Source organism: Neoarius graeffei, chromosome 2, assembly GCF_027579695.1.
Source record: "Neoarius graeffei isolate fNeoGra1 chromosome 2, fNeoGra1.pri, whole genome shotgun sequence".
Taxonomy (NCBI): Eukaryota; Metazoa; Chordata; class Actinopteri; order Siluriformes; family Ariidae; genus Neoarius; species Neoarius graeffei.
The window spans coordinates 60558211-60581481 of record NC_083570.1 but is presented as its reverse complement, the minus strand read 5'-3'; the positions used below and the strand labels follow the sequence as shown (position 1 = coordinate 60581481).

Below are 23271 nucleotides of genomic sequence, written 5' to 3'. Positions count from 1 at the left end.
CAATCCTAAATCACGTGTAGCTATAAAACTAACTTAAATCATGGCTTTAAATCTAACAGTTTGCTAGCTGAACTTTGTTGTACCCCATCACATTTGGAATGATTTTGAATTTATAATAAGGTATTTGTGGGTGTGTTTGGCCGCCTGGAGGCTGTATGACTGACTGCAGACCTGAAATAGTAGGTGCTCTCACGGTATGTGAAATGCGGCGTGTTTATTGCTGCTCTGATCTGAAATACGCCACAGAAGAAGACAAAAAAAGGGAGGAGAAGAGAAACAGGAGGAGCAGAGCTCGGCATCTTTCAGAGTTTGCGCGCGCTGCGCTTTGAGAGAAATGCGCATTTGAGTGCATTTGGAGGAAAGTAGCGCGCGCAACAGCATCTCCACCTGCGCGTTTTCCGCTGTCAGAGCTGCCTCTGTTCACACTCTGTTGGCTTTACTCCATGATTCAGTGATGAATTTGTCATCCAACGAAAGTAACCTTTTTGGTCGGAACGAGGAGGTGGCCAAGCTTGAGATAACATTGCTGAGCCTGATCTTCGTCGTGGCCGTCGTGGGCAACATCAGTGTCCTAGCAGCGATGTGCAAGACTAAGAAGAAGCTGTCGCGCATGCACCTCTTTATGAAGCACCTGAGCCTGGCAGACCTGGTAGTGGCCTTTTTTCAAGTGTTGCCACAGCTCTGCTGGGATATCACATTTCGTTTCTATGGGCCAGACTTCCTGTGCCGGATCGTGAAGCACCTCCAGGTTCTGGGTATGTTTGCGTCCACTTATATGATGGTGATGATGACGGTGGACCGCTACATTGCTATATGCCACCCATTGAAGACCCTGCAGCAGCCCGCACGCCGCTCCTATATCATGATCGGCAGCACATGGCTGGGCAGCCTTGTTCTCAGCACCCCACAGTACTTTATCTTCTCACTCAGCGAGATCCGCAATGGTTCAGATGTCATCGATTGCTGGGGCCACTTCATCAAGCCATGGGGCCTCCGTGCCTACATCACTTGGATCACAGTGGGCATCTTCCTCGTGCCCATCAGCGTGCTGATCATATGTTACAGCTTCATATGCCACAGCATCTGGAGGAACATCAGGTGCAAGACAGGGAACAGGGAGTGCAAAAATGCACTGACTGGGAACAGCTCAGTGAGCAATGTAGCCACCATGTCTAGAGCCAAACTCAGGACTGTCAAAATGACATTTGTCATCGTGCTGGCACACATAGTTTGCTGGGCGCCATTTTTCATTGTGCAGATGTGGTCGGTGTGGGATAATAATTTCCGCTGGGATGGTATGTAACTTTTTATGAAGGCTTTAGTAAATCTGCCTGCAAGTGAAACCTAATTTATGCACTATAACATTTCTAAATCTGTAACGTTACCATTAATAAGATCTTTAACAAATCCTGCTTTCATTACATGTATCAGTCATTCCATATGTTGAAGTTTTCACAGTGGTTTCCACTGAGTGTAATTGAATTCTTGCATTTGATTAGCTACAGACAAACCAAATGAAACATAATTAGCATGAATTAGTAATGTGGGTTTTTTAAATCATGGAATTGCGAGTAATGACACTTAGGATTGTCACAATATATTTGCCTTCTTATTACAGGCCTTTTTGGTAATATTAAATTGCTTTTCATATCTTCTTGTAGAAAAAAATGACTGAAGTTCTCCTATAATATGTTATATTACCAGATTCAGAGAACACAGCAGTGACTCTCTCAGCCTTGCTGGGGAGCTTGAACAGCTGTTGTAACCCCTGGATCTATATGATCTTCAGTGGTCACCTCCTTCAGGATTTCACACGCTGCTTTCCCTGCCATAAGAAAATACACTGCAATGACAAGAAAGAGGATTCAGACAGCAGCTTATAGAAGGCCAATGACCTCACCAAGATCTCCAATCAGAGCCCTGTATGTGGTTTAAAAGACCTTGTGCATTCCTCTAAATCTACTCGACTGGTGACGTGATGCTTTTAGAGTCACGTATTTCCAAAATCCTTTTGGGAACTGGGTGATCATTTGTGTGTAGATTATGAAGTAAATCTCAAGCACAGAGAAAGCACAATAGTCGTAATCACCATGCACAAGATATTTCTGTGCCCATCAAATGAGTTGGTTCAAAATGTAATTTAGCTCCAGTAAGTCTATACTGCCATTTTCATGTCAGTGCAAACTATACACCTGAAACACAGAAATGAAATAACCTGCAGCTGAAATACACATTTCTTGCTTTTAAATATCTGTAGAAATGTGCAGCAGTGGAAAACAGAAAAAAAAAATGTTATTGACTGTGAAGTAGTACTCGGTGCTCCTGGTCTTCTGAGAACTTGTTTTTTGTTTATAAGATTGCACAGTAACCTCCTGGGGCTTTTGTGCCACATTTGCTTATATTGAAAGAATGATTTGTGTGGGGCAGAATATGATTATATTTGCCCTCTGCCCCTATAAGCCCCCCTTCCAATGCATGTTCCTTCCCAGCAAAGAACACAACATTTATGTCTGTCATGATTAAATTTTACTTAGTTTTGCTCCAGTCCTGATATCCCATTTAGTTACAAAACTTAACCCCAACATCTAAAGTATCATATAGTTGCTATTTTGAGATGCTGTTTACCAATTAATTCCATCTTGTCTTTTTACACAGAGGATATAATTGTGGTGTATTAGCAATCTCTTGATATACAGTAGACATACAGAGTTAGAGGATTTTAGCAGTTTAAAGAGGTACTGCACACTTAAAGGTGTTTTTTGAGCTATACAGTACCAGTCAAAAGTTTTGACACCCTTACTCAGTCATAGGTTTTTCTGTATTTTGACTATTTTCTACGTTGTAGAACAATACTGAAGACATCAAAACTATGAAAAAGCATATGGAACATATATAGAATTATGTGGTAAACAAAAAAGTGTCAAAAAACAAAATATGTTTCATATTTTAGATTCTTTAAAGTAGCCACTGTTTACCTTGATGATGCTGTACACAACCAGCTTCATGAGGTAGTCACCGGGAATGGTTTTCAATTAACAGGCATGCCTCGTCAAAAGTTAATTCATGCAATTTATTGCATTCTTAATGTGCTTGAGATCAAACATCCATCCATTATCCATAACCACTTATCCTGTGCAGGGTCATGGGCAAGCTGGAGCCTATCCCAGCTGACTATGGGCAAGAGGCAGGGTACACCCTGGACAAGTTGCCAGGTAATCACAGGGCTGACACATAGACACACAACCATTCACACTTACATTCACGCCTATGGTCAATTTAGAGTCACCAGTTAGCCTAACCTGCACGTCTTTGGAGGAAACCGGAGCACCCAGAGGAAACCCACACAGACACGGGGAGAACATGCAAACTCCACACAGAAAGGCCCCTGTCGGCCCCTGGGCTTGAACCCAGAACCTTCTTGGTGTGAGGCGACAGTGCTAACCACTACACCACCGTGCCACCCTGAGATCAAACAGTAAATAGTTAATAATGAAAATACAGGAAATAGCCCTATTTGTCTGTGAAGGTTGTCAGTCATCCAGGTCATCGTAAACCATAGGTGCTAAGGAAGACAACTGGACTGGAGAGGTGAAGCATCTTCAAGGATTCCAAGCAAGTCCAGTTGTCTTCTTTAGCACCTACGAAATAGCCCTATTGCATAAGTGTAGTAAGGTTAAGGTTCTTTCATTTGTCATTTCAACCATATACAGTTGGTACAGTACATAGTTAAAATGAAACGTTTCTCCAGTACCATGGTGCTATGATAAACATCATAACTACACGCATCTAAACATCGCAGAACTACAATCTACAATCTAAACATCACAGGACAACAGTCTACAACACACAAAGTGCAAGAGTGAAACACTACAGACAATAAATGACACAAATGACATGAGGTGCAGAGTAGAGTGTGCATATTGAGGTAGTATATGAAATGGGAATAAATAAATGTAAACCTTGCGTGTGTGAGAGACATTGTAATATTGTAAGCAATAGTGCATTATTATCCACCGTGCAAGATTGCAGTGTAAGTGGTGTGTTCAGCAGTCTGTGGGAATCAGTCCAGTCCCTCAGAGTTGAGGAGTTTGATGGCATGTGGAAAGAAACTGTTACAGAGTCTTGCTGTGAAGGCTCAAATGCTTCGCCACCTTTTTCCAGACGGTAGGAGGGTGAAGAGGTTGTGTGAGGGGTGTATGGGGTCGGCCACAATCTCATGCAGCGTGCTGTGTAAATGTCCTTGATGGAGGGAAGAGAGACTCCAATGATCTTCTCAGCTGTCCTCACTATTCGCTGTAGGGTCTTGTGATCCGAGATGGTACAATTCCCAAACCGGGCTGTGATGCAGCTGCTTAGAATGCTCTCAATAAATCTGTAGAATATTGTGAGGATGGGTGATGGGTTTTCCTCAGCCTCTGTAGGAAGTAGAGAGATGCTGCTGGGCTTTCTTGACTATGGAGCTGGTGTTGAGGGACCAGGTGAGGTTCTCTGCCAGATGAACACCAAGCAATTTGGTGCTCTTGACGTTCTCCATGAGTGAGCCATCGATGTATAGTGGAGAGTGGTCACTCCGTGTTCTTCTGAAGTCAACAACCATCTCTTTTTTTTTTTGTCCACGTTCAGAGACAGGTTGTTGATTCTGTACCAGTCCGATAGCCATTGCACCTCCTCTCTGCATACTGACTCATCGTTCTTACTGATGAGACCCACCACAGTCATGTCATCAGCAAACTTGATGATGTGATTCGAGCTGTGAGTTGCTGCACAGTCATGAGTCAGCAGAGTGAACAGCAGTGGACTGAGCACACAGCCCTGGGGGACCCCATTGCTCAGCATGGTGGTGCTGGAAGTTCTACTCCCAGTCGGGACTGACTGAGGTCTCTCAGTCAGGAAATCCAGTTGCAGAGGGAGGTGTTCAGGTCCAGCAGGCTCAGCTTTCCAGTTACAATAGCTGCTGAGGGATAATTGTGTTGAATGCTGAATTGAAGTCTATGAACAGTATTCATGTGTATGTGTCCTTCTTGTCCAAGTGGCTAAGGGCCAGATGAAGGGTGGTGGCTATGGCATCATCTGTTGACTGGGTACGGCAATACACGAACTGCAAGGGGTCCAGTGAGGGAGGCAGCAGGGTCTTTATGTGCCTCATGACAAACCTCTCAAAGCACTTCATAATGATGGGTGTGAGTGCAACAGGACGGTAGTCATTAAGGCAGGACACTGAAGACTTCTTTGGCACAGGGACAATGGTAGTGGTCTTGAAGCACTTTGGAATGATGATGTTGGTCAGGGAGATGTTGAAGATGCCAGTGAGGACATCTGCCAGCTGGTCCGCACATCCTCTGAGCACTTTACCGGGGATGTTGTCTGGTCCAGCAGACTTCCATGGGTTGACTCTGTGTAGAGTTTTCCTCACATTGGCTGTGGTCAGACACAGCACCTGATCGTTGGGAGGAGGGATGGTCTTCCTCACTGCCACACTGTTCTGCGCCTCAAACCATCCATAGAGGCTGTTCAGCGCATCTGGAAGGGAGGCATCATTGTCACAGGCAGGTGGTGTTGCCCTGTAGTTCATGATGGCCTGGATGCCCTGCCACATGCGCCATTTGTCACCGCTGTCCTAGAAGTAGCTGTGGATTCTGATGGCCCGAGACAGTTTGGCCTTCACTACTCTTAGGGCCTCCCTGTCACCTGCTCTGAAAGCAGCATCTCTGGATGTGTGCAGGCTTTGCTGTTCTGATGGCCCGAGACAGTTTGGCCCTCACTACTCTTAGGGCCTCCCTGTCACCTGCTCTGAAAGCAGCATCTCAGGTCCTCAGTAGTGTGCGCACCTCTGCAGTAATCCACGGCTTCTGGTTGGGGCGAGTGGTGATGGTCTTAGAGCAGACCTGGGCATTTTCCGGCCCGCGGGCTGCATCCGGCCCTTTGGTTCATTCTGACCGGCCCGCATAAAGTTAATTAGAAATTACAAAATAAACGTATTTTCTAATTTTACCTCATGCATGGACTGAATGTGCATTGCTTTTATTTTGAAGTTGTGTTCAACAAAAACGCAATGCGCGCGACATGAACATGACATGAAATCCCACGAAACCTAATTCCGCGATAACTACTTCCATAATTTGTCCAGACCAACCACAAACTTGTACGTCATCCTTCAAACGGTCCAGCCAATCACATAGTGTGACGTCACCAGCAGGCGCCGGAGCCCGAGCCGATCTGTAGATCTGATTCCTACACCGAATCGACTGATGATCATCTGTCAGCTGTGCTTCGCATCTCCACCTCAGACATTCAACCTGACTCTGATGCACTCATTAAAGACCAACAGAGACTAGATTTCTCTCACTGAACAAATAAAAAACTGAAAAACACCAAATGAGGTGATTAGACTACAAATGTGGGCATCATTATTATAATATGATGTATCTTGCTTGATATTTGGAGTAGAAAGGCAATATTGTGATGTCTTTATTGTATTTTGGGGTGAATGTGACTGAAAAAAATGGTACAAACGTTCACATTTTGTTAACCATTGTTTTGGGAAATTTGATCAAATAAATGACATTTTTTGTAAGGCAACCTCGTTTTTTCCATACTCTTACCAGTCTTAGCAGCTTGTAAAAACAATGTTATTTATTGCTTTATATAAAGAAATACAATTAATATTATGCAGAATTTAGTTCAGCCTTTTGGTCCGGCCCTCCACAAAATTTTCTGTTTCTCACATGGCCCCATGGAAAAAATAATTGCCCACCCCTGTCTTAGAGACAGTAACATCATCAATGCATTTGTTGATGTAGCTGGTCATTGATGCTTTGCACTCCTCTAAGTTAGTGCAGTCGCCATTGGTTGCAGTCTCCCTAAACATGTCCCAGTCAGTTCTCTCAAAACAGTTCTGGAGACCAGCGATGGCTCCTTCCGGCCAGGTTTTCACCTGCCTTAGAACTGGTTTGGCGTGTCTGATGAGCGGTCTGTATGCTGGAATTAGCATAACAGAGATGTGGTCTGAGTAGCCAAGGTGGGGGCAGGGCTCCGTCCAGTATGCACCGGGAACAGACGCGCAACTTGTGAACAGGCAAGGCAGGCAACTGCTTGGGGCCCCCTGGCCTAGGGGCCCCCCGAGAGTCGGGGCCCGAGGGCTTATTTATTTTGTTTTTTATTGTTTTTATTGTTCTTTACCATTGTATTTTCACATTTGGAATTTAAAAAACTTTGGGTTCACACATTTTTTGTTGGTGTCAGATTATTTATAACATATTGGTGATGAATACTGGTCAGAAGGGCCTCCTGGAAATTTTTGCTTGGGGCCACAACAGACTCTAGAATCGCCTCTGACCGGGAATGTTTGTGTAAACAAGATCTGGCATGTTTGCTCCTTTCGTTGCAGTCATACATAATAGTAATTCATATTATGTCAAGAACCACTCAACTAAGTAAAGAAAAATGACATCCATCTTTACTTTAAGAAATGAAGTGACTTTAAATTAATAAAAATCAAGAAAAACCACTGAATCCACTACCAGCTGTGTCCAAACTTTTGGCTGGTAGTGTACACTAAATGTTATGATTGTACTGTGATGAAACATATCAAGGCTGCTGTTAATATTGACAAAAATACCATTTTTATAAAAATTGGCATTTTATGGGTTGAAAATGATTCAAAACGTCACCTGCTATTTAAGCATCTATAATCTAAAATCATCCTGAACCTTACAAGGCCAATACCAGCACAGATTCTATCAACTGGTGCTTCTCTATGTCATTACATTAAATTATTATTATTATTTTTTTAAATAGAAAATGATGTTAATGTCCTCTAACCAGAGGTGGGCAGCCCACCTTGCCCAGCCCTCACTCTTGAGTGGGAGTCTGTGAAACAACGCTCATTTTCAAATGTATACAGTACTGATCAAAACTCATCATTTACAGGAATTTAAGCACCCCCCTCCCCCTTGCCCACTTTTTAGCTATTTTTTTGTTTTGTTTGTTTTTCAAAATTATGCAGTGGGTGGACTTAAACTCAGAGCTGGGAGTGAAGTTTCACTTTAATTGTGACTTTAAAATTTGTGTATTAAAGCTGTTGTTGATGTACAGGATTTTTAAATAGTAGCAAGTAGAATCTTATTTTTTGTAGTATTTATCAGATATTCTACATGTGTATAAAATGTTTTATCAAAGTATAACAATTTTAGACATCAAGTAGAACAATATAAAAATTAATAATGCTGGTTGAAATGTTGCAAGGTCTTTTGCCTCAGTGTAATCTATTGCACCATTCCCCATTTGCAAAAACACAACAAATCACTATTTCCTTTCTGTCTTTTTCACAGCATTGTGAAATAGGGTCACATTGCACCAACAGTCTGGATTTGCTTGTTAAAAAGACTTAGAGAAATTACATGCTTGGTTTTTGTTAGTCCCCATTCTTTTTGTGTGTGAAGGTAAGAGGGAGGTGTTGTCAATATTAGCAATTACACAAATGAAACTTTATTCTAATTGTCAGCTATAACAGAAATATTAATTCTTCCATCTGTGCAGCAATAATAATAATAATAATAATAAGAGTGTCAATGCAGACGTAGCTCACTCCGGCCCAATCTAGTCCAGAAGGAACGATCTAAAGTGGGCCACCTTGTGCAGTAAATGTTGCAAGCTATATCCACCCTAGAAATACTTATTTGCCAGAAAGAATCCAAAATGGCAAGGAATTAACTGAAAAGAAGCAATTTTTGTTGAACTGCTCATTAAGGCTTAATTAGTCCATAACTTCATTAATAATTGTAATTCAGCAAATCTGGGTAGAAGTTATATGCACCCAAGGTACCCCTACCTTCATGCCAGAAAAGAAATCAAAATCAGTGAAGAACTGAGGGAGAAGAAGCGATTTGTGTGGAAACTGCTTGTTAGGGTTTAATTACTCCATATCTTCATTATTAATTGCAATTATGCAAGTTTGGGTAGAAGCTATAGGCACCCCAGGCAGACCTACCTTCCTGCCAAAAAGAATAAAAATCAGTGAAGAACTGAGAGACAAGAAGCGATTTTCATAAAATGTGGACAACACCAGACAGATGACGGACAGCACATAATGGCATAAGCTTGTAACCTGTCGGCCGGATGAGTTAATAATAATAATAATAAGTTGGAAAAGCAAAATGGTTGCTTAGAGCCTTGGCAATTTGAACCTCTGGCTGAGGGAGGACATTCAGCTCCTGGAGATTTATACTTAGATTGAAGAAAAGCTTGTAGTCAGTGAATGGTACAAGCTACTGTATATGTTGTCTTTAGCTTAGGTATTTACAGTATAGTAATAAACATGTCAGCCCAATAATAGTTCTCTTGAAGTATTTATTATATTATCGTCATGGTGCAGGCAGTTACGGATGTATGCAGAGAAGAGTAACGAGGAGCAAACAGTGTCAGAGCCAAAACGTGAGACTAGGATCAGAGTCATAGAACAAGCAACGGTCGGGCAATCGGCAAACAACGTAAAGAAGGAAAACAAAGAGCGTAAATGAGGAAAGGAGACACATGAGTCAGAAACAACAAGGCTTGGCATGAACTGGTAAAAGCAGAACAATACTGTGCATTGGGTTAGTGTGAGAGAGAGGTTTATATAGGCAGGGAGACTAATTAAGATGATGAGTATCAGCTGATGTCAATAGTCTGGAGCCAGAGGGCACTGTGAGTTTTGGGGAGTGTAGTCCATAGTGTCCATGTTTGTAGTCTGAACGTTCTCAGCAGGTTTACTGGCAATTATCTATAAATGTAAGTGTTAAGTAGCTAAAGATTAAATGTAGATAGAATATTAGCATAGATACAAACATCTTTTGTCATTAGCAGTCTAACATTGATGTGGCTACATCACTAATAGCTTTACCTTGATAACTATCAAAATATTTTTGCACAGACTTATTATTCATTGTTAGCTCATCGGGCCAACAGGCGATGAGCTTATGCCATCATGTGTTGTCCGTCCATCATTCGTTGTCTGTTGTCCGTCCGGCGGCGGCCACATTTCACGAAAATCGCTTCTTCTCTCTCAATTCTTCACTGATTAAATTTTTCACTGAAGGTAGGTCTGCCTGGAGTGCATATGGTTTCTACCCAAATTTGCATAATTACAATTAATAATGAAGATATGGAGTAATTAAGCCCTAACGAGCAGTTTCCACACAAATCGCTTCTTCTCCCTCAATTCTTCACCGATTTTGATTCTTTCTGGTATGAAGGTAGGGGTACCTAGGGTGCATATAACTTCTACCCAGATTTGCTGAATTACAATTATTAATTAAGTTATGGACTAATTAAGTCTTAATGAGCAGTTCAACAAAAATCGCTTCTTCTCAGTCAGTTCCTCACAGTTTTGGATTCTTTCTGGCAAATAGGTAGGTATTCCTAGGGTGCATATAGCTTCTATATATTGCTTGTATATAGACCCCTGGCGCATGACATCCCGCATCATGTGATAATCTCACCTGGGGACAATCAGACACCGTCTTTCGTGTAAGCAAGATGGAATCTGCCTTAAATATGGTTCATTTTTGTGCTGTTTTTGGTTGTTCAAGTAGAGAAATAGATAAGGTATGCTTCAAGAACAACTAGGAAATGAGTGGTTAACATTTGTATTTATGCCCCTTTGTTTGTTTTGTTCATTGCACAGTATTGCCTCTCCATTTCATGAGCCTACTGAGCGTTATTATTCTGATTGCTTACCTGTGTATGACTCTTTTTGCCATCCGTTTTTTTCCCCGTTTCGCCTAGCCCTTGTGTTTGTTTGCCCATTTCTCTTGCTTCCCGGTTTTTCGATCCTCGCCTGTTTCCTGATTACAATTTGCCTAGCCCTTGTATTTAGATTGCCCGTGTTTACTGATTCCCGGTTCTTGGACTCTTGCCTGTTTCCTGATCAGAATTTGTTCAAGTTCAAAGTTCAAGTTAAAAGTGTTTATTGTTATATGCACAGTAAGGACATGTCCTCTTGCACAAAGAAATTCTTAGTTTGCTGTCCACCATGAATGGCAATTACAAATTGATTGATTGCTTTATTCTGAACAGTAAAGAAAAAAAATACAATAATCAAAACATCATCATGAACAAACGGAATAGCGTAGCCACAAGGCAGTAACATAATAATGTTCGGAAAGGATTAGGAAGAAGTAAATAACTTATCAAATCCTAACCCTCTATACCACTGCTAATCAAACATCACTTTCCGCCATAATAAAAAAAATATATAAAAGAAAACAAAAGCAACAAACAAAAAAGAAAACATACCAACATGGTATAATATAGACCAAATCAATCATATATACAGATACTTATGTTATACATACATATATACACACATACAATACATATGCAGTACATACATCTATACATATAACTATGCACATATCCATACATACACAGACACCCATAATATCATAATTATGCATATTTTATATATATATATATATATACACTACCGTTCAAAAGTTTGGGGTCACTTTGAAATTTCCTTATTTTTGAAAGAAAAGCACTGTTCTTTTCAATGAAGATCACTTTAAACTAATCAGAAATACACTCTATACATTGCTAATGTGGTAAATGACTATTCTAGCTAAATTCTACTAAATGTCTGGTTTTTGGTGCAATATCTATATAGGTGTATAGAGGCCCATTTCCAGCAACTATCACTCCAGTGTTCTAATGGTACAATGTGTTTGCTCATTGCCTCAGAAGGCTAATGGATCAGTGGCAGCTGGTAGTCTTTCAAACAGGGGAGGCTGGTTGGTTACGATATTTCCAGATTTTAAAAGAAAAAACACATCAATTTTGCCCATACTCTTGCCTCTGATCTGGCTGATTGTTGGCAGGGTCACAAACTGTGAAATAACAGGTTCTTTTGGCCCATTAGCCTACTGTCCAATATACATGATGGTGGTGTTGGGGGGTATATTTTAACATTTTATATTTTAAAATTGTGGCATGTTGTTTAAAAATTGATCATTATTGAAAGCAGCTCTTTGTCAGAAACCTCAGCAGTAACAGCAGAGTGTTCTGGAATAGGCACAAGCACTGACCTTGGGGAGCCAAACATAGAGCTGGGTGCCACACATTTCATTCAATGACACTTTCCCTATATTTTACTTATTTTGACTGAGAAATGTTTTATTGACAATTTTGATAACCCTTCACTTTTAATCCAGGTCTGTAGTGTGAAATGTTCTCGGCTGTGTTTTTGTTTAAAAATGTTTTCCAAATTGTAGCTGTGTTTAATTCATATCCAGAGAAATATATAGTCCAATATAATATACTCAGCATAAACATTTTAAATAGATTCTATATTTTTGGTCCATCCATGACATATTACTAAAGTAGCCTATTTACTGTTGTTGATGTGGGTCACTTGCTGTTAGCCAATTCACGTTCTCGTACCAGGAGAGCTGAAAGGAACGAGTATTATTCCCTACCTTTTTCACCAAGTCAATTTGAGGCATTGGTCTACCCTGCTCTTTAATTTTAATTTTTTCCTCGAAAGGAAGACTGGCAAATGGCTTTGCCAAAATTAAATCAACAATGCTTGGCATCCGTGCACAGCTTTCTTGCTAGCTGACTAGCCCCCTCAAGTTCAAGTTCAGTCACTCAAATAAACGAAATTTCTGGAACTAAGACAGCAAACTTGACAACACTATATTTACACTTTATTTACAATGAAAATATATACAAACTAAAAAAGCTGGTAGAAACCGTATGTAATGAATGAAATTGAAAGGTAAGCTGATCTCTTACAATACACCACAGCACTTGCGAATCCGCATGGGACTGAACTGAAATTCACTGCTGCCTGTCTATATTTGAAACGAGCTGTCAATCAAAGAAAATATCCAGCCACTTTCACCAATCACCAGTCTCCTCGCGGAAAGCTTTGCCATGTCCCTCCCACTGTGAGGCTGGGAGTCCGTGGGAGTCCGTGGGCGGGCGTTTTCGCAGTATTTGTCCAATAATCGTCTTGCATTTTGATATTGAAAAGCACATAGCTCCCAAATGCCATTGAAGTCCACTGAGGCTGGGCTGCATCGCGTTGTCACGAGGGGGAAAAACTCATGCGCACATTAGGCGAACTGGGGAAAGTTATAACGGAATGATTTCGCACTGTAGTTGGGTTGAGCACATATATTTCTATGATTCTGGATCTGAAATAGCAATGTTATAAGGTCGGCTATAACATAAGCCTAGCGCAGTTCATCCTACACGATGTTCGTCATTTTTAGAGGAGGCTGAGCCTCCCTCATTGTCTTAGAGCAATCGCCCATGTAATGGATTATTAGAAAACCCTTGTACAATCATGTTAGCACAGCTGAAAACAGTTTAGCTCTTTAGAGAAGCTATAAAACTGACCTTCCTTTGAGCAGACTGAGTTTCTGGAGCATCACATTTGTGGGGTCGATTAAATGCTCAAAATGGCCAGAAAAATGTCTTGACTATATTTTCTATTCATTTTACAATTTATGGTGGTAAATAAAAGTGTGACTTTTCATGGAAAACACAAAATTGTCTGGGTGACCCCAAACTTTTGAATGGTAGCATATATATATCACACACAGTACTCATTATGATATAAATATATATATCCGTACGTACCTATACACACATATATACACTTATATTATCAATAGAATGTTATTGTAATTCCTCCTCCCTATACCTCATGAAGATCTGTTCCTTATACCTTTTTTTGAACTGGTTTATAGTTGAACATTTCATGAGCTCCACATTCAAACTGTTCCATAGCTTTACTCCACAAATAGAAATACTGAACATTTTTAACGTTGTGAGTTTTAAATTTCAATTTCCCCCTAAAATTATATCCCCTCTCTCTATCCGAGAACATTGTTTGGATATTCCTTGGTACTTTATAATTCCTTACTTTGTACATTATTAAGGCAGTTTTATATTCTATAATATCCCTGAATTTTAAACATTTTGAATTTAAGAATAGTGAATTAGTATGATCTCGGTAACCAACACTGTGAATTATTCTTATAGCCCTTTTTTGAAGTATAATTATTGCATGAAGTGAACATTTATATGTATTTCCCCACACCTCTGAGCAGTAATTTAAGTATGGTAAAACCAGGGAACAGTAAAGAATGCGGACTGAATTATAGTCCAGGATGTGCTTAGCTTTACTCAAAACAGATATGCTTCTTGATAGTTTAATTAGTATGTATATTATATGTGATTTCCAAGTAATTCTATCATCTATTATTACCCTAAGAAATTATTAGAAACTCTTTCAATGTCAACACCATCTACCTGTACATTTATTGCCTTATTTATTTATTTTCTAATTATTAAATAACATGATTTTTTTAGACAGATTTAATGATAATTTATTTCGATCAAACCAACTTTTTAACCTGCACAATTCTGAAGAGATTGTTTTCTAACTCATGTAAATTTGTTCCAGAACAAAAGATTCATGTCATCTGCAAATAATACCATCTTAAATATCTTAGATACATTGCACATATCATTTATATAAAGAATGAACAATAAATAAATAGGCAGAAGAAGTAATACAAAGTAAAGGCAATATAGTGCAAAAATAAAAGCAAAGAAAAGCAACAAAAACACACCCATTACAGTACAAAATAAAGGTAAATGTAGTGCAAAATAGGTATGTAATACAAAAATAAGGCAATGATCAGACGTAGCAGCAGAAGGGCAGTAATGTGCAATGTAACCAGATGTAGTCAAGGAAACAGCAGCAAAATGGCAGTAATGTGCAAATATGTGCAAAACAATGTAACCAGATGTAAACAGTTAAGGAACAGCAGCAAGAGGGGCAGTAATGTGCAAACAAATGTAAAACAGATGTAAACAGTCAAAGACAGTTTACAGGGAGGTAGTCCATGGTTATAGACCCCTGTCAGCTGTTCAGGAGTCTGATGGTGGTGGGAAAGAAAGAGTTCTTTAGTCTGACAGTCTTGCATTTCAGACTTCTGTACCTCCGGCCTGAGGGTAAAAGTGTGAACAGTCCGTGCTGGGGGTGGGTAGGGTCTTTGAGGATGGAGGCAGCTCTCCTGTGGACTCTGCAGTGGTAGATGCTCTGCAGAGACGGCAGTGGAGTTTTGGTGATCCTCTCAGCAGTCTTCACCACCCTCTGCATTTGCGGTCCATAGCTGTAGTGCTGCTGTACCACACAGTGATGCACACTAAAAAATGATTTGTTGTTTTAACTTAAAGTTAGTACAAGGGCTGCCTTAAAATTGAGTTCACTGAAATTAATATAGTAAGTTCACAACAATTTAACTTACTATGTGAATTTCAATGAACTCAAAATTTTAAGGCAGCCCTAAGTTAAAACAACAAATCATTTTTTACAGTGCAGTTGGTCAGGATGCTCTCAAATCACGCAGCTGTAGAAGTTGCCGAGGACCTTGGGTGACATACCAAACTTCCTCAGCATCCTCAGAAAGTACAGTCGCTGTTGAGCCTTCCTAACCAGCTGTGTGGTGTTGAGTGTCCATGTGAGGTCCTCACTGATGTGAACATCCAGGTATTTGGCTCACCCTCTCCACCTCAAGCTCCCGGATGAACAGTGGCCAATGAGGTCTCCTCTCCTTCCTCGTGTCCACTACCATCTCCTTCATCTTGTCCGTGTTGAGGGTGAGGTTGTTGTCCTCACACCATGACACCAGACTGGCCACCTCCCTCTTGTAGGCCGTTTCGTCACCGCCAGTGATGCGTCCCATCACTGTGGTGTCATCCACGAACTTCAGGATGATAATGTCCTTGTGGGAGGCGACACAGTCATGGGTGAACAGAGTGTAGAGGATGGGGCTGAGGACGCATCCTTGTGGGGTGCCAATGTTTGTGATGATGCTGGATAAAGTTCTATTACCAATCCTGACAGTCTGGGGCCTGCCAGTCAGGAAGTCGAGGAGCCAGTCACAGAGGGTGGGGTGTGGACAGTTTATGGATGAGTTTGTGGGGGATGACCGTGTTGAAGGCAGAGCTGTAGTCAACAAAGAGCATCCTGATGTAAAAGTCTTTGTTTCCAGGTGGGAGAGGGCATACTGGAGGGCAGCAGCAATGGTGTCTGAGGTGGACCTGTTGGGCCTGTAGGCATACTGCAGGGGGTCCAGGATTTCCAGTATGCTGTTCTGAATGTGGGCCAGTACCACTCTCTCAAAGCACTTTGAGATGATTGGAGTGTGTGCTATCGGCCTGTAGGTGGGCTCTTCTTGGGAAGAGGGATGATGGTTGTGGTCTTGAAGCAGGAGGGAATGGTGTTCTGGCTGAGGGAAAGGTTGAAGATGGTGGTGAAAACATCAGCCAGCTCACTGGTACATACTCTGAGGGCCCACCCAGGGATGTTGTCTGATCCTGCTGCCTTCCTGGGGTTGATCTTCAGAGCTTTGTGCACCTGACCTGATGAGACTGTTGGTGGGGGGAGGGGGGTTGGATGGTCCAGGTGTGTGTGTGCCTCCTCTCTGTACTGTAGCTGGAGGTCTCAAAGCGGGTGTAGAAAGTGTTGAGGTCATCTGGCAGGCTGTCTGTGGAGCTGATGGTGGTCCTGTAGTCTGTGATGTGCTGCAGGCCTTGCCACATCCGCCCGGGGTCAGCAGTAGAATAGAAGCCATCCAGCTTCTCTCTGTACTGCCTCTTGGCCACTGTAATGGCTTTCCTCAGTCCACACTTCGCTGCTTTGTACTCTGTCTCATTGCCTGATCTAAATGCAAGAGAGAGCGAGCATGCAGCATGCATCATCCCTGACTGTTTACCCAGGGCTTTTGGTTGGGGAACTCCCTGATCTGTATGGTGGGCACGATGTTGCAGACACATGTGCTGATGTACCCAGTCACATACTCAGCATAGTCCTGTATACTGACAGAAGAGTCCTCCAAAGTGGCTGCAGCTTTAAACACATCCCAGTCTGTCCGAGCAAAACAGTCCTGAAGGGTGCTCTCAGTCTCTGGGCTCCAGAGTTTGACTTGTTTGGTGACAGGATGTTTGTTTTAGTCTTTGTCTGTAAGCCGGATACAGGAACAAAGAGCGGTGGTCCGAGTGTCCAAAGTGGGGGCGGTGCGGCCCTGTATGTACCATGTATGCTGCTGTAAACATGGTCCAGTGTGTTCTTATCATGGGTGGGGATGTCCACGTTGATAATATTTAGGGAATACAGTCCATAAATTGCACTGATTAAAGTCACCGGCGATGATAAAAACAGCGTCGGGATGAGCTGTCTAACACGCTGATGTCATTGTGGAGTTTGTGGAGTGCTGCCGTGTAGTTAGCTCATGGGGGATGTAAACAGCGGCCAAAAACACAGCAGTGAATTCCCTTGGTAGCTAATAGGGGCAGCATTTCAGCTTATAAACAGTCTGTATATCTCCACACCAAGAGTTGTTAACACACACACACACCTCCCCCTTTAGCCTTACCAGAGGCTGCCGTCCAGTCTCCTCGGTGTACAGAGTGAGTCTGTAGCTGAATGGTGTATTCTGGGATTTTGTCTGAGAGCTGGGTCTCGGTGAAAATGAGAATGCAGCACTCTCTTATTTCCCACTGAGCTGTGATTCTGGCTCTTAATTTGTCCAGTTTGTTTTCCAGAGACCGCACATTGGCTAGCAGGAGGCTGGGTAGCAGTGGTCGGCTAGAGTGAGTTTTTAGCCTAGCATGGAGCCTCCCCTCTCGCCTTGCTTGCGTTGCCATCTCCAGAGCACTCTCCTGGGGTCAGCATGCTCACTTGGGCCCGGTGCTTCAGGGCCTTCCTGGGACTGGTGGTGGTGGTTGCGGGAGAGAACAATGAGTTGTAGCTCCGGTGGTATAAAGCCAGTAAATTCCAAATGGCTGTGTGTGTGTCTGTGTGTGTGTGTGTGTGCGCGCAATGTCCAGCAGTGCCTGTCTGTTTTATGTTAGCAGTGCATGACATTTGTGCACTGCAGAAAGAACAGAAAATACACAAAAAAGAAGAAAAAGCCAGCGTTCAAGAGTGGAGCGAGCAAACACATCTGCCCCGAGGGGCGCCATGACGTCTAGCCCTCATTACTGTTTTGGATCTCTCGGTTTTGACCTGGCCTGGCTTTTGTACATTGTCTTTTGTCATTGTTCTCATTAAAACCTTGCGTTTATCACGGACTACATAAACCTTCTGTGTGGAGAACACTGTGCCCACTAAAACAGTATGGTGCTTCTCAAACAACAAACCCTGGGTCACTCCTGAGCTGAAGGCTCTCCTGAATGAGAAGAGGGTATTCAGATCAGGAAACAGAGGAATTGAGGAGGGTACAGAAGGAGCTGAGAAGAAAGATCAGGGAAGGCAAAGACCACTACAGGAGGAGGATGGAGGACCAGCTGCAGCAGAGCAATGTGAGTGGAGTCTAGAGGGGCCTTAAAACCATCTCAGGGCTTAAGGAGTCCAATAGGCAGCTTGGAGGTGTGTTGCAATGGGCAAATGACCTGAACAACTTCTTTAACAGAAGTTTAACTGGCCCTCCCTCCAGATCAGCCTACTGTTGCTGTCTCTTCCTGGTCATTGTCACCCAGCCCACAGACCTCCTTCTCACCCTCTCAGCACCCCTCAACCACCATACCTCCAGCTCAGTGCTTCACACCTCCATGCATAATACTGAGCACTCAGTTGTGCTCTTTTTGTCCTTTGACAGAGGACAAGTCAAGAGGGTACTGAGTAAGATGAAGGCGAGAAAGGCTGCAGGTCCTCATGGCATCAACCCTGGTCTCCTGAGGCATTGTACTGACCAGCTGTGTGGAATAGTGCAGGACATTTTCAACTTGAGCCTGGAACAGGAAAGAGTGCCGGTCCTTTGGAAGACGTTGTGTGTAGTTCCGATACCAAAAACTGCACACCCCACTGAGTTTAACAGATATAGACCAGTGGCGCTGACCTCTCACCTGATGAAGGCTCTGGAAAGACTTGTTCTGGCGCATCTCCGCACACTGGTGGGGCCAGCTATGGATCCCCTGCAGTTTGCCTACTAGCCAGGCATCGGGGTGGAAGATGCAGTCATCTACCTGCTTCATAGATCTCTCTCTCTCATCTTGAAAAGGCAGGAAGCACTATTAGAATCATGTTCTTTGATCTATCCAGTGCCTTCAACACCATCCAGCCGACTCTTCTGAGGAGCAAGATGGATAGTGCAGGGGTGGACCATCATCTTACCTTGTGGACTATGGACTATCTCACAAACAGACCACAGTATGTGAGACTAAAGGACTGTGTGTCAGACACCATTCTTTGCAGCACAGGGGTTCCACAGGGGACAGTCCTGGCCCCATTTCTGTTCACACTTTACACTGTGGACTTTAGATACAATACAACTACCTGTCATCTACAGAAGTTCTCTGATGACTCTGCTATTGTGGGCTATATCCTAGATGGCGATGATTGTGAGTACAGAGAACTGACAAGGAACTTTGTGGACTGGTGCCAACGGAACTCCCTCCAGATCAATACAAGTAAAACCAAGGAACTGGTGGTGGATTTCCACAGGATGAGGGTCTCTTCACCTACCCCAGTGAACATTCAGGGAAAGGACATTGAGATTGTTAGGAGCTACAAGTACCTGGGTGTTCATCTGAACAATAAACTGGACTGGACTGATCACACACACATGCCCTGTACAAGAAAGGCCAGAGCAGACTCTACCTGCTGAGGAGGCTCAGGGCCTTTGGAGTACAGGGTCCACTTCTGGACTCTTTTTTATGACTCTGTGGTAGCATCAGCCATATTCTATGGAGTTGTCTGTTGGGGAAGCAGTATCACAACAGCAGAGAGGAAAAAACTGAACAAACTGATTAGGAAGGCAGGATCTGTCCTGGGCTGTGCACTGGACTCAGTGGATGTAGTGGGGGAGAGGAAGATGTTGGCCAAGTTGTAGTCCTTAATGGCGAACACCTCCCATCTACTGCAGGAGACAGTAGCAGCACTGGGCAGCTCCTTCAGTGACCAGCTTCTCCATCTGCGGTGTGTTAAAGAGAGATACAGCAGCTCCTTCCTCCCTACTGCTGTGAGACTGTACAATCGGCACCTCACCAGGCACAGCACCAGACACTCCTCACAATAATGAACAATATTGTCCAGATCACTTCTATATCCATAGAAACCCCTCTGAACGTATACTGTGTGCATTGTAAAAAATGTCCGTAGAATTAACAGTGAATTTATGTAAAATCATGACATAAAAAAACTGTAAATACAAAAACAATGAAGCAGTGTGCAATTTACATCAGTATACTGTAAAACTCCTAACCAAATACCACTGTTAATTTAATAGTAAGAATATGTTGAATTGATCATATTTTTTTGTAGAATTTACAAATTGTTGTAGTTTAAACACAGACAAACTGTAATACTAAAACAGGATGTGATAGTTAAAATTACATCATTGCCCTGTTAAGAAAATTAAAAAATGGCCACCGTCATGGCTCAGTCGACTAAGGCGCCATACCATGAATCCGGGGACCCGGGTTCGATTCCGACCCAAGGTCATTTCCCGATCCCTCCCTGTCTCTCTCTCTCTCTCCAACTCATTTCCTGTCTCTACACTGTCCTATCCAATAAAGGTGAAAAAAAGCCCCCCCCAAAAAAATCTGTCGAGTAGATCATTGCTTGTAACCATTTTGAATCATTGTTTATTGTACAATGAATATCCGTAAAATTAACAGTTATGTATTGATTATTGTACATTGAATACCTGTAAAATTTACATTTAGTTATCATTAATTGTACATGGAATCCCAGTGAAATGTACAAGTTATTCTGTAATGTTGTTTACATTTCACTGTATTTTTAACAGGATTATTCTGGCAACCACAGCTGCCAGTGTTTTTCCGTAAAAACAACGGATTTTTTTTTACAGTGTGCACTGAATATCAGCATCAGTACTTTACAGCAAACTGCTAGCTACACATGGTTAAAATGGCTCTTGTGCAATATACCAACTTACTTGTGCAACACTATCTGGGTAATACTGGTAATAATACTTGTGCAATACTTACACGTGCAATACCACCTTTATAATTGTAGGTATCATGCCGCCATCTTGTGTCTAAGAACTACAACTTCCGCGTTGACTACGTCACACCTGGGCGGGATCACGTACATCATTCCTCAGGTTTCACATAAGAGACTTGGAAACACCATTTTCTTTGTCTCTGGTGTCTGAACTCAGCGGAGGACAGACCATAGAGGGACGCTCACCATCGGACCGTCCGAAACCACGACTCTTTCCTGCAAGAGACACGTTTTAGAACGTTCTCCTCCTTCTATCCACCCTTGATCACGGTGGACTCCAGGAAACACGCGCGCTTTTAACTCAAGTGAGTTATAAACCGGTTTTTCTCAGTCATTCTTTTAGTACGTACTAGACTGCAACCAAAAGGCAGTTTTATTGGTGTTGGGAGCGGCTGGACCGTCCTAACCTGTCTGATCAGAACTTTCTTCTCACGAGCTACGAAGATCTTCAAAGGAAACTCCAGAGCAACCGCTCTCTCTCTCTCTGTCTCTCCGAAGCGCAATCTCCAGCCTGCCTGTCATTTCCATGGAAGAGACTCTGCTTTCTACAGAAGACGAAAGTTTGCAGTAAGGAAAGGCACTGGGCAAAATGATATTAATCTAATCAGTAAATTAATTCACTAAGTGTGAAATTACATTCAGGAACAACTGTGCACACTGTGTATTATTGTTGATTCTCTATTATTTGGTATTATTGATTTAAAATTGGTTAATCCATAAGTTTGTGCATGTCTCTCTCTCTCTCTCTCTCTCCTAACATTCTAACTTCATTTAACTCACTCATATTTTGACCTTATTAAGATTTCAGTGAGTTTGATAATGTTATGAGTGTGGAATTTCTTTGTTACTGAGAAAACGCGTGCTCACTAAATCCTGAGGGGTCCCCTCCTCCAAGATTGCAGATAAGACACTCTGGCTCTTCCTGGTACACCACATTCCAGAGCTTTAACCTCTAACCCCACACACATGTGGAGTTAGCCACACACACACATTCACATACACACACCTCACTGTATATAGTCCAACTGATTTATCCATTTTTGATCTTTGTATAATAAATTCATTTATTATCAAAGCTGTGTGTGTACTCATCTGCTGTTCGATATTCTGAAGTGGCCCAGTCAAAGGAATTCAAGGAAGGTGTAGACAATTTGTAATATGGTAAGTGATCAATGATAATTTGATAATATACCATAATCTAGCTGTTTGGTAATTTATCCAGGATTAATGGTATGATTCATTAAATGATTCACTAAATGATTCATTGAACGATTCACTAAATGACTCATTGAACGATTCACTAAATGATTCACGGATTCATTAAATGATTCCTTGATTCGATTCATTGAATGATTTACTTCAACGATCCAAATGAGACTGATTTTATGTAATTATTAAAGATTGATCACTTATCCAAATCTTAAATACACAAATCCTTAATTACACCTACATAATATACTTATGTTAACTATATATCTGCAAAACTGTTAATTTATGCAAATTTGTTAATTTTTTAAATATATATCCTTTTTGTATACTTAGTACTTTTGCACTACTCCTTCACTGCTTTATCTTTTTCTCTTTATATATTTTGCTGCTGTAACAATGTAAATTTCCCCTTGTGGAATAATAAAAGGCTATCTTATCTTATTCACAATCCGTGAGCATCTGGTTTGTCACAGCCGCGTTACATCTTACAGATGAACCAACTTCCTTATTCGACACAGAAAACCCAGATTGGGTACCAAGCAAACAACTCGGACATAACTCAGTTTAAAAAAAAAGGAGAAAAAAAGAGAAAAAAAAACAAACCAACAAAGAGTGACATGCGCTATATATCCTGAAAGAACAGAAAAGATTAAGATCAGTGAGCGCTGATGCTTTCTGTTATCAGAGGAACCCAGTCCTGTGCAAAATATCACCATGGAGCCAGAGTGTAGTAATGAACGTGTAGTAATGACCCTACAGTTCAAGAGTGTTCTACACAAACAAACTGAACTTTACAAGAGCTGCATGCATGTAAAATGGAAATAAATCGACTAAGGCAGGAAAAACTATTTTGAATAAAATTGTTAGTCAGTTGCACACTTCTCAACCTGTGTGACTCAGTCGTGCCTTTTGAATAGAGAATAAATGAAGAGGGAATTGAACATTAACTGTTTATTGAAATTATTATTGCAAGGGTGATTATACCGTAGGTATTAAATGACTATAGCTACAATGGGAATGTGCTGATTCTGTTAGCG

General features: G+C 41.8%; 1 protein-coding gene across 1 annotated transcript; it reads left to right on the top strand.

The window, feature by feature from the left end:
• Positions 1-393: 393 nt before the first annotated feature.
• Positions 394-2196, top strand: avpr1aa (arginine vasopressin receptor 1Aa). The gene is made up of 2 exons (XM_060908691.1): positions 394-1295; positions 1705-2196. The coding sequence occupies exons 1-2, from the start codon at positions 455-457 to the stop codon at positions 1881-1883; spliced, it is 1020 nt and encodes a 339-aa protein (XP_060764674.1). The 5' UTR covers positions 394-454; the 3' UTR covers positions 1884-2196.
• The last annotated feature ends 21075 nt before the right edge of the window (positions 2197-23271 follow it).

Excerpts from the sequence above, each read along its gene's own strand:
- avpr1aa (XM_060908691.1), top strand. The coding sequence starts at position 455 with ATGAATTTGTCATCCAACGAAAGTAACCTTTTTGGTCGGAACGAGGAG. Across the intron at positions 1,296-1,704 it reads TAATAATTTCCGCTGGGATG|ATTCAGAGAACACAGCAGTG; the intron begins GTATGTAACTTT and ends TTATATTACCAG.